The sequence below is a fragment of the Castor canadensis genome, chromosome 4 (genome assembly GCF_047511655.1).
Source record: "Castor canadensis chromosome 4, mCasCan1.hap1v2, whole genome shotgun sequence".
Classification (NCBI taxonomy): domain Eukaryota; kingdom Metazoa; phylum Chordata; class Mammalia; order Rodentia; family Castoridae; genus Castor; species Castor canadensis.
Window position 1 is genome coordinate 185,112,669 of NC_133389.1, and position 18,403 is coordinate 185,131,071.

General features: G+C 45.2%; 1 protein-coding gene across 9 annotated transcripts in view; it reads left to right on the forward strand.

Moving 5' to 3' along the window:
• Positions 1 to 18,403, forward strand: part of Ppp1r7 (protein phosphatase 1 regulatory subunit 7) — a 33,230-nt gene that overhangs the window by 2,442 nt on the left and 12,385 nt on the right. For 2 of the 9 annotated variants that reach the window (XR_012447455.1, XR_012447456.1), the window contains exons 2-9: positions 508 to 648; positions 4,655 to 4,710; positions 5,271 to 5,336; positions 5,829 to 5,959; positions 6,945 to 7,107; positions 8,858 to 8,974; positions 10,120 to 10,246; positions 13,822 to 13,908. Coding sequence is in view for 7 of the 9 variants with exons in the window: in XM_074072262.1 (XP_073928363.1) it covers positions 508 to 648; positions 4,655 to 4,710; positions 5,271 to 5,336; positions 5,829 to 5,959; positions 6,945 to 7,107; positions 8,858 to 8,974; positions 10,142 to 10,246; positions 13,822 to 13,908 (866 nt within the window). In the remaining 2 variants the exon portion in view is untranslated. The remainder of the gene's footprint in view (positions 1 to 507; positions 649 to 4,654; positions 4,711 to 5,270; positions 5,337 to 5,828; positions 5,960 to 6,944; positions 7,108 to 8,857; positions 8,975 to 10,119; positions 10,247 to 13,821; positions 13,909 to 18,403) is intronic. The other 7 variants (XM_074072262.1, XM_074072259.1, XM_074072260.1 and 4 more) reach the window with 6 other exon arrangements.

Below are 18,403 nucleotides of genomic sequence, written 5' to 3' on the forward strand. Positions count from 1 at the left end.
CTGGAGTTGATACACTCTATTAGTGACCTTTAACATCGGTGACATTTACAGAGGACATTTAACACCATTGATGCATTCTTGTTTTCATTAAAGCTTCTAACTCTCCATAGTCTGATTTGGCTAGTCTTGGTTTCTTTCAGAACATGGGCTTCTTGGCCAAATGGGTAGTGGGGCATGAATGATGATGTGGTCAAAAGTGAGATCTATACAGCAGGTGCTTCACTGCATGCTGCCGTTAGTGCATTTGATCACAGGCAATCCATAGGCTTTCAGAACTCTTGGCAGTTCCTCCCTGTCCTTGAGGACAGGGACATGGTGTTTCTCACCCAATTATCTGTGTAACCTCCATGCTCTGTCGTCGTCCCCCCCCCACCCCGTTTTCCCTGCCACTGTGTGCCTTACATGGTGCTGGAACACGGGAGGCACTTGGGTGTTCATGAGCTATTTCTGAATCAAGTTATACTGACCTAAAACTGGGTGTTAGTGGCCATGAATTCTCACCAGTAGGTGTGGACTCAGTTGACAGGCGGGTTGAATCTGAAGAATCAGGTGATGAGGAAGGGAAGAAGCGCAGCAGTGGCATTGTGGCAGACCTCAGCGAGCAGAGCCTGAAGGATGGAGTGCAGCGAGGGGAGGAGGACCCAGAAGGTAAACTCATAAACTCACCAAGGCGGGGGAGAAGCGTGTCAGTCAGAGATGCTGGCTACACTGCACATGGTGTGTCCCCAGAGTGATGGGTGCGTCAGTCCTGGGAAGGACTGCTGTGCTCCTCAGAAGTCCTGGGTGGGCTGGGGCAGATGCACATGCTCTTGACTGCCCACTCTCTGGGACACTCCTCAGCCAGCTGACTCACTTGGGGCACTCGTAAGAGGGATGAAGTGTTGTCCACTTCAACTGAAAGCAGATACCACTACTAATAATACTGACACTAGTGTGCCATCTGGAACAGAACCAGAAAATGAGTTTTCAACTCTGTGTCCAGAAAGCAAGACTGAAAGTGAACATGATGGCTGACTACTGTACTTCCGGATCCAGCCACAGTAATAGTCACACTTACTGTCTTAAAGAAGTCATTTCTAGTCCTGCCTTACCTGAGACCTGAGGATCAACTTTGCAAGTGTATTGATGGTAGGAAGATCATTTTATGTGCACCTAGCCAAGTCACTTCCTATGGAGGTTTTTTACACTCCCCGTAATGCTCCATGCCACTTTGTTTATTTACTTAGAAAAGTCAGTTTAGCCAGGTGTCAGTGGCTCATACCTATAATCCTAGCTACTTGGGAGGCTGAGATAGAAGGATCCATCTTGAGGCCACCCAAGCAAATAGTTCACAATACCCAGTCTCCAAAATAACCAGAGCAATATGGACTGGAGGTGTGACTCACGCGGTAGAGAAGCTGCTTTGCAAGCATAAGTCCCTGAGTTCAAACCCCAGTCCCACCAAAAAAAAAAAATGTTGACAAAGAAAAGAATAAGAGAAACCACATGAACATAGAAAGATGTCCAAGATAGTTTATTAACAGAGGAAGGGAAAGAAGGAAGAAAGGAAGGAAGGAAATTTTTAAGCAGTGTACATATAAAAATCCTATTTTTAGTTAAAAAATGAATATATAGTTTTGCCTGCTTAAAAAAGAAAACACAGCATTGCTGAGGGTCTCTCTAAACAGGTTTGAGAGAGACCTCTGCCTCCTGCATTTTCCAAATTTGTAGACAATCTGTGAATTTTTAAGGTATTCATCATTATATATTACCCTTTTAAAAATAAATTCATAAAAACTGGTTTTTAACATAGCATTGTGCTCTGTGCCAGCAAAGATGACTGGTAACTATGGCAACCAAATTTTAAGGCAAAAGGAGATAACCACAAAAGTACCAGCAACATTTAGTTTGGAACTTCAGAGTCAGTGTTCTAGAAGTGATGTGGGTGGATAAAGAGCACAGGCACTGTCGTCATTTTTGGGCTTTGTCACAGAAAGCTCAGATCTGCGCTATTGAGATACTGGGCCACCAGGAAGACATAGGAGTTGGAGCAGTACTACCCTGGGCTTCCTTTCCCAGCTAGTGATGTCATCATAATGGGTCATTACAACAAGACAAAATAGAAATAGATGAGGAAAGTAACGCTCAACCTTGCCGGAGGTCACGTACTCTGAGGCAGGCTGGTTGAACTGGAGCCGGCCTGGCTAAATCCCAGGCTTTCTTCCAGGTGACCAAAACACATTCTAGTTCTCTGGATCTGCGTTTTTCATCCTTAGAGAAACAGACTTGTTTCTTCTTGTGCTTATGAAAGTCTTAAGTTCAAACAGAACAAATTTAAACATGTCAACTGTTAATCTTCTACTTATTTAAAAAAGCATGTCTATGACACAGTCAGAGGATGTTCTAGAATACTTTGCTTCAGGTTAAGCTGTCATTTCAAGTAGGTGGAAGGAGCAGCTTCTGCTGGGTGTATCCCTTGGGCTTTGGACCCCATGTCTTGAGAAGCCTGGGACACTCCCCGTTTCCACCTGCTAACCCCATGCCATTGTGAGTGGCCTCTTTTAGTTTCCCAATGTCCTCATTTGTACACCAGTGACCTGGGCAGCCTACCTTAATTGAAGCACCTCTCCCTCCACAGTGAGTTAATGCTGCCTTTGGGTCTGTCTCTTGGTTTGACCCAATTCCTTTTATTTAATTCTTAAGTTAGTTGGTATCCTACAGAGTTATTGGTAAACTGTAGTAAACATATTTTTTAACTGGCCACAGGTGAACATTATAGAAAAAGCATTGTGAAAGGCAGGGAAGGAAGCACAGCCATGTGGTGCCTCCACCTTGTACTTCTTTGCCAAGTGCTCCCTTGTCTAGTCTTCCCCACTGAGCTCTCCAGTCCAGGAGCAGGTTGGTGGCATGCAGGCCACATATCTTTGGGGGAACCAGCCAGAGACATGAAGTCCACAGCTGTGTAAGCCAGCTCCACTGCAGAAGCAAGTGCAGGTGTGCTCTGAGGAAGACACAGAAAGAGCCCTGATAAAATTATACCAGAATCCTTTGGGCTTTAGACCCCATGTCTTGAGAAGCCTGGGACACTCTCCGTGATAACTATCATGCAGAAAATAGAGAAGAGAGAGCATCCTGGGAGTAGAATTTAGAGTATAAGGCCGGGTGCTGGTGGCTCACACCTATAATCCTAGTTACTTGGGTAACTGAGATTGGGAGGATCATGATTTGAGGCCAGCCTGGGAAAAATGAGATTCCCCACACACACATCTCAACCAGTGGCTGAGCACAGTGATGCATGCCTATCATCCCAGCTACATGGGGAAACAAAAATAGGAGAATCATGGTCCAGGTGGGCCTGGGCACAAAGCAAGACCCTCTCTCAAAATAACCAATGCAAACTGGCTAAAGAGGTAGAGCATATATCTAGTAAGCACAAAGCCCTGAGTTCAAGTCCTAGTATTGCAAAAAAAAAATTTTTTTTCAGAATACAAACTGGAAGAAAAGCACTTGAAGACAAGCAGCCCATTTTCATCCAACAGAAAGTTTCAAGGGAAAAACGGGACTTAAGAGAAATACTATCTATGGAGCTGGGCTCACCATCCTAAGCCCTTGGGAAGCTGAGGCAGGAGGATCCAGAGTTCAAGGCCAGCCTTGCTACATAGCAAGTTTGAGGCCAGCCTGAGCTACATAGTGGCACCCTTAAAAACAGGACATAGTCTCAAAACAGGAAGGAAGGAAAGGAGGAAGGCCATCTTCAGTCACAGTATTTAAAGTTTTAAGGGGTATATGCGTGCATTTGTGTATGTGTGTCTGTCCACATGCACGTGTATGTGTATTTGATTGCTGTGTGAGTCTCTGTATGTCTTAGTTCCTTTTCACATACATACTTAATTAGGTTTTGATTAAATGAAAAGGAGGGATTGCTAATGTGAGGCTGTCAACTGCAGCAATGAAAACGGCTTGCAGCTCCCCTCTAGCACAAAGAAGCCTGGCTTTCTGGGTGGATTGGCCTCATGAAATCCAAATGGGTATCTTTGCTGGAATTAATTCACCAGGCTTCCAGTTGAGAAGTGTGTTTAAATTATTCATTGAGTCTCTTTGATCCTATCTGTTGAGCTCTGCTTCATTTTGTTTTGCTCTTTGCAGAGAGAAGCATTTATAGATGCCAGGCTACTTTTCAAAGCAATAAAAGGCACATCCTAGAACATGTGATGTGCCGAACATGATCTGTATTCAAATGACCTGATTTATTGCCACAAACAAGAAGAGAAAGAATATGTGGAGGACAGGCTGCTGCCAGGGTGCCTTCTGGGGTTGCAAGAAGGCAGCAGCCTGGGCTGTGGTGGTCTTCCCAGCAGTGACTAGGCTCATGGCGATGCAGGCAGCCCGTTTACTCCTCTTTTCTGCCATAGTGTCAAGCTGAATTTCTTTTCTTAGGAAGTTCAGAGGCACAGATGGAAGTTTGGAGACCTCGCCAATAGCTGAATCCAGGAAACTAAGAATACTCAAAACATCACCCTTTCAAGTACCCCTTGGTGTACCCTGCATTTGAGTTTGCTCTGTGAGCCAAATGTCTCAGGCCCTAGCTAGAGTGGCAGCTCTTTACCAACGCCTTGGGCCACTGCCTCTTGTAAACAGAGTTCCAAATGAGCCTTTTTCCTTCTGCTTTTTTCAGCAGAACATGAGCTGGCTGTGGATATGGAAACAATTAACCTGGATCGAGATGCAGAGGTAATACCATCTGCCGGAACCAGCCTCAGGAGGGTAGTGATGGACCACCCTGACTCATCAGATTATATTTTATGAAGTGATTTCCCTCGGTTGGGTGTGTCTCTTGTATTCTTGTGTTTCAGTACCAGTGATGGAAATCCCATTTCTGTTTACCCAAGAACTGTGTGACAAATGAAATGCCTGTGACTCATAAATTACATGGGACTAGTGATTACTTGTATGTGGTAGAGTCCTCACTTCCCCAGCCATCTTGGAGTCATCTTGGAACCTGGGTTTACATTCTGTGCTCAGAGCTTTCTCTGAGGCCAGAGAAAGCTGCCACATGCCAGTGTTTTTGAGGGTCACTTTTACCTAAAACTCATAAATTACAAGTAAACCAAAGAGCACCTGGCAATTCATTCTGTGTCACCATCATCTGCCAATCACAGACCAAATGTAGCTCAGTCTCAGGTCCTCTCGCTCACCTCCCCCTTCTGGTAGCCTCCACTGATAGCTCCTTTCTGGGAAACCGGTCTTCACGCACTTTGCTGCAGCTGAGATAGAGTTCCTCTGTGTTTCAGGATGTCGATCTGAACCACTATCGAATTGGAAAGATCGAAGGCTTCGAGGTACTGAAGAAAGTGAAGGTAAGAGGGATGCTGTCCTTGTTCCCATTCCGTGGAAGGCACTGACCTGTGCTGTGCTTCGTCCTGTGTTTTGAATGTGGCAGGTGTGTTTTGGCAGTTGAGAAGCCTGAGAGGCAGCAGGGATCTGCCTCAGCTCTGAGCCTCCTTCAGTTGAGCACTCAACTGAAGTCTACAATCCTTGACTCACTGTAGTGAAGTTGGCTTCTCAAAGTGGAAACTACAAAGGGTTCCTTTGTTCTGCCAGGATCTGGTACACAGTGCAGCTCCAGATCCAGGCCTCTCTCCCTGAGCAGGTGTGCTTGGTGTAGGGCTTTGTGGCCTCCCTTTGGACCCCTGCCTGTCCTCAAGTGGGGCAGAGCAATTCTAGCTTCACGCCTTGGCTCACCTACCTCTTGAAGGTCAGCATCTCTCTAGGAAGCAGTGAGAGAATGAAACACATCCTGTCCTTTGGAAGGCCAGTCCTGAGCCAGTCTTCTTCTTCCCATCCCTCAGACTCTCTGTCTCCGTCAGAACTTAATCAAATGCATTGAGAACCTGGAGGAATTACAGAGTCTTCGAGAGCTGGATCTCTACGACAACCAGATCAAGAAGATTGAAAACCTGGAGGCACTGACAGAGTTGGAGTGAGTAGAGACCAGAGGAGACAGGATGGGTGGGGGTGATCCGTCTCCCCAACACCACCCTCTACCCAGCCTTAGCCCTTAGGGGGCTACCACTGTCACCGGGTCCTGGCCCACACCTGGCCCCCAGTTTTGCCTGCCGTGCACCTCCAGGGTTCGAGAAAGGCACAGCAGCTTCATGCATGCCTTTGGCTTGCTAGAGAGTCTTGATCAGAAGGCTGAAGCAGGGCTCTAGCAGCACTCCATTCAGGAATAATAATAAAATGAGGGAGAAGAAAGCACTAATCCCAAATTTTTTTTTTTTTTCAGCATTTCTAATTGAAAGAGTCAGCTCCTAGATATAGCTTTAATCTGGACTTCTTCTTGGTTGCTTGCTGATGTTTTTTGTTTGGGGTTTTTTGGTTTTATGTTTGGTTTATGGTTGTTTTATATTTGAGCCACACCCCAGCCCTTTTTTTTTTTTTTTTTTTTGCTTTAGTTATTTTTCAGATAAGGGCCAGCATTTTTGACCAGGGTCTACCTAGGACTGGGATCTTCCTACATACACAGGCATGTGCCACCTGGCCTAACTTATTATTGAGATGAGATCTCACTAACATTTCTCAAACCGTGATCCTCCCAATTTCTACCTCCTGAGTAGCTGGGATTACAGGTGTGTACCACTGTGTCCAGCCTATTTTGTTTTTAATTCAGTACTTCTCAGATCCCTTCTGTGTGCAGTGGCTGGCAGGACACCATGGGCACACATATGAATGAGTCCTGATGTCTGCCCCACTACTGCCCTGGGAGGCGGAGTGTCAGGAGCCTCAGGCTAGCCTTGGTGCTCTCCAGGCTTCTCAGCAGCCTTCATGGTTGTATATGACAGGCCACGATCAGATCCCACCCCACAGTGACTGCAGTCCCCTGATGGGGTGCCACCTCTAAGCTAAAGTACAATGCCTGTGCAGTCTGTGTTCACTTAAGAGGATGGTGTTTTGTGTGTTCCCAGGATCCTAGATGTTTCCTTTAATTTGCTGAGAAACATTGAAGGAATCGACAAATTGACACGGCTGAAAAAACTCTTTTTGGTCAACAATAAAATCAATAAAATTGAGAACATAAGCAACTTACATCAACTGCAAATGCTGGAGCTGGGCTCTAATCGCATCCGGGTAGGTCCGTGGATATGCTGGTGTCCTGGGAGGAAGCTCGCTGGGCTAAGCGGATCCACAGTGACACACGTATGGTGTGTGCTCCACTGGGTTTTTCTTAAGGGTGGTGTGGTTTTCCAGGAACAGGGAAATTGCAACTTTTTTAAGAAAAAATGGTCATTGGAAATCAGTATTAATAAGAATATGTTGGGGTGGAGGCATGGCTAAGGCGGTAGGGCACCTGCCTACCAAACAGAAAGCCCTGAGTTCAAACCTCAGTACCACCAAAAAAATTGTAACAAAAAGAATGTGTGCTTACCCCGAGTGGTCTTACTTTGTCTCCGCGCATGGATTTCAGTTGATCTCCATCCACTTAATGACCTTATGTCAAGCCGTTCCTGGCTGGGCACCACAAGGTGAGCCCCGATGCTGCTTTTGAACATGCTCATGGTGGTTTCCTCTGGCATGCATCCAACATGAGTTTCCCAAGCACACAGTGAACACTGTGCTGGGCTGGCCATTCCTCCTCTAGACATGTGCCCCAGGATCCATCTGGCAGAATGGAAATTAGAGACTTCTGAAAAGTGATGTAGTATTCCATAGCTGATAAATAACTGCTCTGAAAAGTTCCTGGTATCTGACTGAGGGGAACTTCAGAGGGTCACATAAGGATCTACTGGGGGTGGATCTGCCAGGCAAGAAGGAAAGAGCGTCCCCGTGAAGAGTAGTGAGGGCTCTATGAGCCAGAAGAGCATCAGGCCCATACCTGGCATCTTCCTTGGGTCATAGCAGTGAGTCTGTGCTTCCTTTGCCTTGCTTAGCCTCAGAAGCAGGGATTTTTGAGTACATCTTTGTCACCTCATGTTTGAAGCACCCTCCATTTTGTGTCTGGAAGTTTCATAGCATGCTATGGCCAGTCCTGCTGGGCCCCTGAGAGCTGGGCAGGGTGTAAACCAAGGGAGTGGTTTTGGTAGGAATCTCTCTTAGCAGTTATTGCTAGAGTTCTCACAGCTAAAAATAGCAAAGCAGCTCAGTTAAAACCAGAGAGAGCCCAGTTGTCATTGTCTTAACCTAGTCCCCACTGCAGAGCTTTTCAAATTGAAGGTGCTCAACACATTTGTACCAGCTGCAGCAGTTAAGGATGCCATGTCTTGTCGAGATGGTTGAGATGAGCTCAGTACCTCCTGCACTGGCAGGCATCACTACTTAATATTAGCATGTTTTAATCTGGTTGTTTCACCTGCTGAAATATTGTTCTAAGAGTGTGCCAAGCTGAGAGGAAGGAAACTGAGGTCAAGTCAATACTTGGTCATTAAACCACCTGCTATAAGGAAGGCACCACAGAGAGATTAGACGGGACAGCATGGTCCCTGCCTTGGACTTAGGTTAAGCAGAGCATACCATGACAGCAAGAAAAAACAATGGAGAGATTGGAAACAGAGCAAGGAGACAGAAAGCCATAGAGTAAATGCACCTGCCCCTCGATCCTCATGGACTTTCAGACTTTGTTTCCCACAACCCCAGAGCTTTGACAATGTGAGGACTCTTAAACGAGCCCAAGAGGCAGGGTTTGGACACTTCACCATTTTCTTGCTTTTTCTCACTGTATTTTCAAGTAAGGTTTCACTGGAAAATTCACCAAACAGATAAAGAACTTACCCAGCATCACAGAGCTAAGTCCAGATTGCTTTGTTTCCTGGTCCAGGCATCCTTCCTTTACCAGATACAGCTTACTGCCACAGTCCTGACTGCTGTTCCATCCTTTTCACAGGCAATCGAAAATATCGACACGTTAACCAACCTGGAGAGTTTGTTTCTGGGAAAAAACAAAATTACTAAACTTCAGAACCTGGATGCACTTACCAATCTGACAGTCCTCAGTATGCAGGTATTGATCCTCCCCAGCTTCCAGCCCCTTGCACCCCAATAGGGCCAGAGCCATTAAACCCAACCACAATTTACCTTGGCTTTGTTTTTTATTTTTGAGACAGTCTCGCTATATAGCCCAGATTGGCTTCACTTTTGACCCTCCTCCCTCAGCCTCCCCAGTGCTGCCATTATAGGCATGTGCCACCACACCAAGCCAACCGCAGATTTTTATCCCTCCTCGTGTCCATAACCAACAATGTCCACCATCTGTAAGTGGTTGAAACGTTAGAATTCAGACTATGCATACACATATGTGCCAAACTAAAGTTCATCTTTTATTTAATTTTTAAAAATTTCATTCTTTAAGGGTTGTGTTTCTTTTCCTATTAGAAATTGAGTCATTAGATCATTTTTCAGGGCCTTCAGAAAGACAAGCCCACCCTCAATCCTCTAAGAGACCCCATCAATGTAGAAGCTCTTTTCCATTGTACAGGGAGCACAGAACCTGTGAGAAGGCAGGCTTGGGAGCTGGTCAGCACTGGAGTAGGCATCAGCAAATTTGTGGAATCACACTTTGAGGGGAAACATGACTGGGTGTGCTGGGGACACCTGGTGTGGGAGGTCCCACTGACCACTGGTAATGGGCACACAAAGCCACTCAGGCCCTTGGAAAAGCAAATGTTTTGTAGCCAGCTTTAGAAAAGAAGTTCTTAGGGTCTAATTAAGTTACAATACATTCTAAAAGAAATGAGAATTAATTTATTTTAAGATACTCAGTAATTTTAAAATTGTTACATTAGTTCAAATAAACCTTCCTAAAGTATATCTTTAAAAAGTGAGTTGTTTATATATGAAACTTTCAGCTTCATGCATGAATTTTAGCCCAGTACAACAGAAACTTTTTAATCATGTTTTTCCATGTCAGTAAACTTTTTGTTTTTTGACAATATTAATGTTTGAGCTCAGGGCTTCACTCTTCAGAGGAAGGTACTCTACTGCTTGAGCCACACCTCTGTCCAGACTCAAAATTTTGATCCTCTTTTCTCTGCACAAGTCCCATTCTAGCACATTTTAAATGAAATGACTATTTTAGGATTCAAGATAATGAGAAACCTCATTTCCTAAAGGCCATTGTGGTTCTTATCCTCCGTGTGGCTCTGATAGCTGCCGGCTCTCCCTCTTGCAGAGCAACCGGCTGACCAAGATAGAAGGTCTGCAGAGCCTGGTGAACCTACGGGAGCTGTACCTCAGCCACAATGGCATCGAGGTCATCGAGGGCCTGGAGAACAACGTAAGAGCCCATTGATCTGTCTGGGGTGGTGTCAGGGAGTGGGGAGGATAGACAGCTGGCAGCCAGCATACACTGCTGTCCCGGACTGGTCTAAGGTAGATGCACTGCCTCGATGGGTTTATCTAGAGGCCTTCCTATCCTGAAAATGGCGGGATCCCTTCTCATGCTGGGAGGTACATGAGGTGCAAGCAGTAGGCTTTCCGCCCTGAGTGTATCCTATGCCCAGCTGCATGTGAGATTTCAGCAGAGGTGTCCACAGACCCCTCCTGGGGCAACAGTCACTGCACATCCACCGTGCACTGTATGCCTTCTGGAGGAGTTGAGAAATCCCTTTCCTGCCCCTGAACGACAAGGACAGCTGGTGTCACCGCTGTTCCTGCCTTCCCCTCCTGGCTCCTGAACTTCCTGCCCCACCTCAGCTGCTTTGGTCACCCTTCCCAGCCTGCAGGGCCCATGCGCTGAGCTTGATTTTCAGCTGCCCTTGAAGGAAGCAGTGTGCTTCCCTCTGCTTCTCCTGCCTCTCTTTCTCCTGAACTGCTAGCGCTCTCTTCCTTTCTTCCTCCCCTCAACCCCTCCCCACTGTCTTTCACCACCAGCTGTCCTGCTCCCTCCCTCACTCCCCCTGGCTCTCCTGCTCAGGAAGAGCCTCACATGCTGACAGGGACAAGTGTCCAGGGACCTCCTGCCCCCACAGCTGCCTCTAGCTCCACCTGCTTTTCCTCAGAAAGAATTTCAGACAAATAAAATACTTTTTCTCATTCAATTTTACTGGATTTTTTTTTCTGTTATGTTAAATTGCCAGCAAATGTAACCAGATGGGTCACTTTTTGTTCTTGGGAACGTCATGCTTCAGTCTCACCACAGGCTCCTTTGTGCCTCCACTCAGGACCTGGTTGCCATCAGTATTGTTCTGGAGGAAAAACTATGTTCTGAATTTCATTTCAGCAACATCTACAGAAATTTTTGGAAAAGCTAAAATTTGCCTATGATGGGAAATTTGATCATCTCCTCAACTATGCAGTCAGATCTAGAGTTTATAAAACCAGCATGTGAACCAGGTGTTCCTTTCTGCTGTGCAGTATTAGAGTTGAGGCATTCTAGTGGGTAGATGGCTGTGGCTGGAACAGTGGAACTGCAGAAAGCGGGAAGCTGGGTGGGGTGCGCACACTGCTCTCACAGGGAGATGGACATGGCTGTAGCATGGTTCCAACACACAGCAGGTCTCTCGTTAAACTTCAGATCATTCCTGGGCCTGAGAAACAAAGCAGAAAAAAAATGTTGCTGTGTTAAAGATGACTTATGTTATTGTAATGTCCATCAAATATTCACCTATTTTTCTTCCAAGATTTGTCCCTTAATTGATCAGTGATTTATTTTCATGGTGGGAGGTAAGAAAGTAATGTACTTTTTTGCCCGAATGGCAAGTGCAGTGTCCCACCCAACACCACTTATCTGAAAGCGCCTCCTCAGTGTGACACTACACCCTGGGCTCTTCTCTCCGTTAGTCAGGTTTTGCACCAAACCCTGACCAGGTGTTACTTGGCACCACAGGAAGCCATGACCTCTGGTGTGCATGCACTTCACACCATTCCTTTTCCTTTTGTTTTTTTTTTTTTTTTTTTTTCCAGTACTGGGTATTGAACTCATACCCAGTACTTAAGCGTGCTGGGCAAGTATTGTACCAGTTGAGCCGCACCTCCAGCCCTTTTGTGTTTTGTTTCTGGGATAGGGTCTAGCCAGTTTTTGCCTGTGCTGGCCTGAAATTCATAATCTTCCTATCCTTGCCTCCCTGGTACCTTTAATTACAGGTGTGCGACACCACACCTGGCTGCTTTTTTGTAAGCAATTTTAGTTTGCTTTTGAGTGGGCTTTCAAATCATCATCCAGTTCCTAACAAGAGGGTCCTCCTAGTACACATGAGTATAAAACTGAACCCCTGAGCTCAGAGATTGGGGACCAGTCCTAACAGCCAGTGCCTGCCCCTAGTACTCTGTCCTAGTGCTAAGCCTTGTGCATGGACTTCACAAGGCTCCACTTTACTGTGTGTTTCAGACTACTTTTGTTTTGCCAGTTTCTAGGCTTGAATACAGAGTGACTACACAGAGTTGGGGACTTACACAGAGTTGGGAAGAGCTGCTGTCAGTGTACCTGGCCTGTTCCAGCCCTGCCTCTGTGCTATGCATACATAGGCTGTCCACAGCCCTCTACTCTGCAGAGTTCTAAGACACATTCTGCTCTGCCCAATCAGCACACTGCAGCAGTCTGTACTCTGAACAGACTTGGCTGGGGCAGCAAAATAAGCTGGCTTGAAGAAGCTTCCCCACTTGTGCATGAAACTCGTCATGGTAACCATGTGGCTTGCTGAAGGAGGCAGCTGTGCCTGTGCTCCCTGCACGTGTGCCTGGTGTTGGTGCAATACTGGGCTTGCAGGTGGGGGCAGTGCTGCAGAGTCCTCCAGAAGCATGGCCAGGGTCATGGAACTTTTGAACCTTCAGAGCTACTGACTGGGCACTTAATGTGTTTGTGTGTTTTGTTTTCATTTGATTGAGATGTTTTTAAACTTAAAACTTGGAAGGATTTGGAATCAGAGCACCAGGAATATAGTAGAAAACAGAAGCCGGGACCTTTATCAGCAGAACCTGGACAACATGAGGACTGAGGGGAGGGAGGGAACTGCTGTCAGGTGCTCAGCCAACTTGTGAATGAGTCCCCTTGGGATGAGTAAAACATGCTGGGTGGTTTGTTAAACACACAGCTTGTACTGTGACAGATGAAATTTTTGCCACAAAAAAAATTTTGTTAAGTCTTGAAACTCTATAAACCTTAAAACAATTATCCAGGCTTAGCTTGGTATTGGGAAGAATCTGGATGTTGTATCCTGCTAGGTATGCACAGTCATAGCAGCAGGTGCTCAGCGTGTCCTGGGACCCAGTGCTTAGTAGCTGAGGTTCTGCTTGCCTTCTTGCTCCCATCAGCTGTAAGTTCCAGCAGAGTACAATACTGGTCCTTTATCAGCACCTAGGCCTTCCTGACACTGCTCCTGGTGGCTTTGTCGCAGACAAGAGGTCCTCTGTTAGGAGGGTGGACTTGGGCCCAGAGGCCCTCCTCTGCTGTGTGCCTGGCAGTTTCTTACCCTCACTGAGCCCCAGGCTTCTTTTCATCCCCAGCTTTGAAGAGGGGAATTCCATTTGGAGGATTACTTGGTGTCTTACTTTCTCACAGTAAGTACCAAATACACATTGCTACAATTGCCATCCTTCTTCAAAGCCCCTATCAGACCTCTAGGACCATTGGTCTCACTGGGGTTCCCAGTGGATTTGGGGCTTAGGGACTGAAAAAGCCTGGTTCAAATCCCGGGGACAGTAAGAACTCAATGAGGGCTGTGTGGAAACTGAAACCAGGGTCTGGCTGGGGAGGCTGCAAGAAGTGAGCAGGTCACATTAGCCGGGTGGCATTAGAGCTGCCAGAAGGCAGAGAGAGTGGCTTGCCCACAGCTCTAAGCTCAGCTCACACTATGTGCATGGTTACACATTGAACTACAGTAATCCCAGAAATTTTTTATTTCCTTATTTTAGAACAAGCTCACGATGTTGGACATTGCATCAAATAGAATCAAAAAGATTGAAAATATCAGCCATCTAACAGAACTGCAAGAATTCTGGGTAAGTTTCATACTTGCTGGGATTGATGGTGCTTTGGGTAAACATCCTCTATTGTAAATACATGAATGAATGCAAGACTTCCAGCCTTGATGCCAAGTGATCTGGGCACGTGATGAGGTTTGGTTTTGCTTCTCAAAACGGGAGCATCAGATCACAGCATACACATAACTGGGAAAACTGCCAGAATTTAGGGTCTCAGGCCCCACCATCTCCCAGGGGCAGTGTCTGCACTTTGAGGAGATTCCTGGTAATTATGGTACACATGGACATTGTAGAAGCCCTGAAGTCTATGTTTAGACCCTACTTGTCACTTGACTAAAAGATTTCCAGACACAGTGGGAGAATGAGTGCACTTCTTGCAGATACATCCCAACACGATAGAAGGAATGTCCTATGGATCTCTGCAGTCGGCCATGCTGAAATTGTATATCTGATGGTTATGCTGTAGCTTTTGGAGTGGTGCTGCTGAGTCAGTAGGGAGAAAACAGAATGAAGAAGAGGTCTTTGCAACTCCTCTGATGGGGTTGAGAAATGACCACTGAGTTCAAGGCCCCAGGATTAAGACTCCATCAGAGATTTCTCTTAAGACTTTTTGCCTTTTCCCTGGCACGTAGTCACTGCAGGAATCATGGTACATGACACCCTATGGTGCTGTGAACTGAATTTTGTCTTTAGACATACTCAGCTGATCCAAGGTTTGTGCTGAACCTAAGGCATGATTCCTCCTTGTTTCTGACTCTGCTATGTCCTTTGCATTTTCCTTTCCTATTTTAAAAGCTCACTCAAGTTTCTCAAGAATATGAATGACCTATTGTACAAAAGTCCCTACCCACTTTTAAAGAGCACTGGGTCTTGGATGGTGTCAGGACATGGCACAGAGCATGTATGGGAATACCAGAAACAGTGGCGGATGGTGAGGCTGCCTCAGGCCAGGGGAGCCAAGTAAGCTTCCTCGAGCCTAGGTTAGTCTGTGTGCTGCTCACCCCTGAAGAAGGTGTGACTGCTGGTAGGCTGGTTGGGTCAGAGCTTAGGGAGCTGGCTCAAAAGAAGCCAAGCCCACAAAGAGCAGCAGAACAACAGAAATCAGGAGGCCTGAGAGAGGACCCTGGGTACCTGGCTGGAAGTTTGGAAGTTTGGGGATCAGGTTTGGGAAACCAGTTGATACTGAAGCAATGTTTTTGCAGTTTTTCTGTATGCCCTGCCTAGGGTCAGGGCAGGGGTTATGCAGTACTGAGACCACAGCCAGGGGCCAGCTGGGCACCCCAGCTGTCAGGGAAGTGAACGGTCTGTCCATCAATCCCTGGCTGGGTAGTGCCTGTCCCTCTGGCACAAAGAGGAGCCACTCCACCAGCCCTTTTTTGTGATGGATATTTTCAAGATAGGGTCTCACAAATCATTTGCCTCAGGCTGTCTTCAAACCATGATCCTCCTGATACATGCCTCCTGAGTAGCTAGGAGTACAGGCATGAGCCACCAGCCGCCCCCGCCCCCCCAGGGAATCCTATTTCTTAAACCACCAGAAGAAGACCATAAAAATGGCCAAATTTGTAGAGTGCTTTATGTCATCTAGACTGCTCTTCATTCTCATCTAATTATCACAGCACCCCTGTGTATAAGGCAGCATTTACCCATTTTATAGATGAAGAAATGGATTCTAGGAAGGGAAGTTGCAAACTAGTAGCTTTCAAACTCAATTCCCTATTTCTGTCACATTTGAGTTATTAGCTAGTCTCTAAGGAAGAAATAGAAAACCAGTCCTAGTATGGTAGACAGTTTCAAAAACTTAAACACTGTGTTAATTGATTTTCCGTTTACTTATTCTACCAATTACTGAGTGAAAAATATTGAAAGCTTCTAACCACACTTGTTGATTGTCTGTTTCTCCTCTCAGCTCCACCAGTTACTGCTTCTTGTATTTTGAAGTTCTGTTACAGGTGCACACACACAGTGATAATGTCCTGATGAGTTGATCCTTGTATCTTTTTACTCTGAAGTCAACCTCGATTGCTACTAATATAGCCACTCTGTCAATCTTGTGATAGCTCTCATGCACTCTTCCTCCACCCACTTACTCTTACTCTCTGTCCTTATAATTAAGATGTAGTCCCTAGAGAGAATAGATAGTTAGATCTAGGGGGGTTTTTTTTGTTGTTGTTGTTTTGTTTTTTAATCCAGTCTAACAGTCTCTGCCCTTTAAGTTTATGTTTAGACTACTTACATTTAATGTAATTAAATGTTTTCATTGTCTTTTGTTATAGTTGGAATTAAGCCTACCATCTTGATATTTGTTTTTTATTTGTCCCATCTATTCTTTGTTCCTTTCTCTCTTTTTCTTGCCTTCTTTTGGAATGAGAATTTTTTACATTCTATTTTTTTTCTGTTTTGTAAGATTATTTGATATTCTTTTATATGATTTTTGTTGTTTTTAAGGATTAGTCTAGGAACTTCAAAATGTATTTTTAATTTTTCACAATCTGCCTTCAAATATTATGCTACTTTACATACACCATAAGACCTTTACAAAAGTATACCTCCATCTTCCCTCAAGTAGCTAAAGTCAGTTTACTTTTAAGTGTCTTAAAAATCTCATGAGGCCAGGCACCAGTGGCTCACACCTGTAATCCTAGCTACTCAGGAGGCAGAGATCAGGAGGATTGAAGCCAGCCCAGGCAAATAGTTCATTAGACCCTATCTCGAAAAAACCATCACAAAAAAGTGCTGGTGGAGTGACTCAAGAGGTAGGCCCTGAGTTCAAGCCCCAGTACTGCAAACAAAACAAAACATGATACATAGGTTTTTTTTGTTGGTTCCTTTTGGGGGTGGGGTTGGCAGTACTGGGGTTTGAACTCAGCCTCATGCTTGCTAGGCAGGCTTTACTTTAGTCATTCTGCCAGCATAATATATTTGTTATGTCAGTCACCTTTTAAAGAAATTTAAAACAAGGAAAATTCATCTATTTTATCATTTCTGACATTCTTCATTCTTTTGTGTACCAATTTCCACTTGGTGTTTCTCTCACTTCTTCCCTTCTAACAGATAGAAAAAGTATGCCAGGCATTGGTGGCTCATGCCTGTAATCCTGGCTACTCAGGAGGTAGAGATCAGGAGGATCGTGGTTCAAAGCCAGCCTGGGCAAATAGTTCATGAGACCCTATCTCAGAAAAAAACCATCACAAAAAGGACTGGTGGAATGGCTCAAGGTCAAGGCCCTGAGTCCAAACCCCAGTACTGGGAGGAAAAAAAGTAGACGTCACACTGACCAAGAGCAGAAGCAGGGGAGGAGAAACCATTGGCAGAAACACAGGAAAGTGAGTCTGCCCATGACGTCTGCAGCCCTGCAGAGTATGGTGGCAGACACTGTCCCTCATCTCACCAAGTGACGGATTGTTGCCTCACTGGCCTGCTGTGTACCACCCATGCCTGAATTTCAATATTTTTGTTATGTGGTCTGCCATAAACCAATTCTCTACCTTTGATTTATCTGGAAAATCTATTTTGCCCTCATTTTTGAATTATAATATTATGGTTACATAGTTACCTTTTTAAGAACTTTGAAGACCTTGTTCCATCATCCCCTGGTCTCCATTGTTTCTGGTGAGATGTCTGAAGTCATTCTTACTTGTGTAACTTGTTTGTTTTTCTCTAGTTGCTTTTAAAATTATGGTTATTTTCTTTGATGTGTGAGAGTTCATTGAGCTTGGATCTGTGAATTTATAATTTTCATTCAATATGGGAAGCTTCTGGAAATTGTTTCCTCTAAAAATTCTCTAGCCTCTCCAGCCTCCTAGTTTCTCTTAAGACTCCAGGTACACATGTGTTATCCACTGGCAGTCAGTCAGTCACGGAGCCTCTGTTGCCCCATCCCCACCCCTCAGGCTTTGCTCCAGCCATGCCTCAGTTCAGAGATTTCAGTTACCATGTCCTCAAGACTTCATCTTCTCTTCTGCAGATCCAGCCTGTGACTAACCCCGTGCAGTGAATTTTTATTCCAGGTGTACATCTCAACTCAGAGATTTAGTGGGGTTTTTTTTTTTTTGTTTTTGTAGATTCGATTGATTTCTCTCCTCATTAGATTCCTATGTCCCCTTAAATCTTTTTTTTTTTTTCAATACTGGGATTTGAACTCTGGGCCTATACCTTGACACCTTGAGCTATTCTACCAGACCTTTTCTGTGATGGGTTTTTCCAAGATAGGGTGTCAAGAACTATTTGCCTGGATTGGCTTTGAACTGCAGTCCTCCTGATCTCTGCCTCTTGAGTAGCTAGGATTACAGGCATGAGCCACCAGCGCCCAGCTAAATTCTTTCTTCTTCACGTGTAATTTTTTTAATTATATGTTGGGCATGATAAAATAAACTGTTGGGTATCTGCATTTACTTTGGTCTCCTTTAAAGTATATAGGACTTCTCTGGTAGGAAGTTAATTATCGCTTAACCATTAGAGGTTTGTTTTGAGCTTTACTAGGGTATATCTACAGGTTCCATCCTCTCAGGGC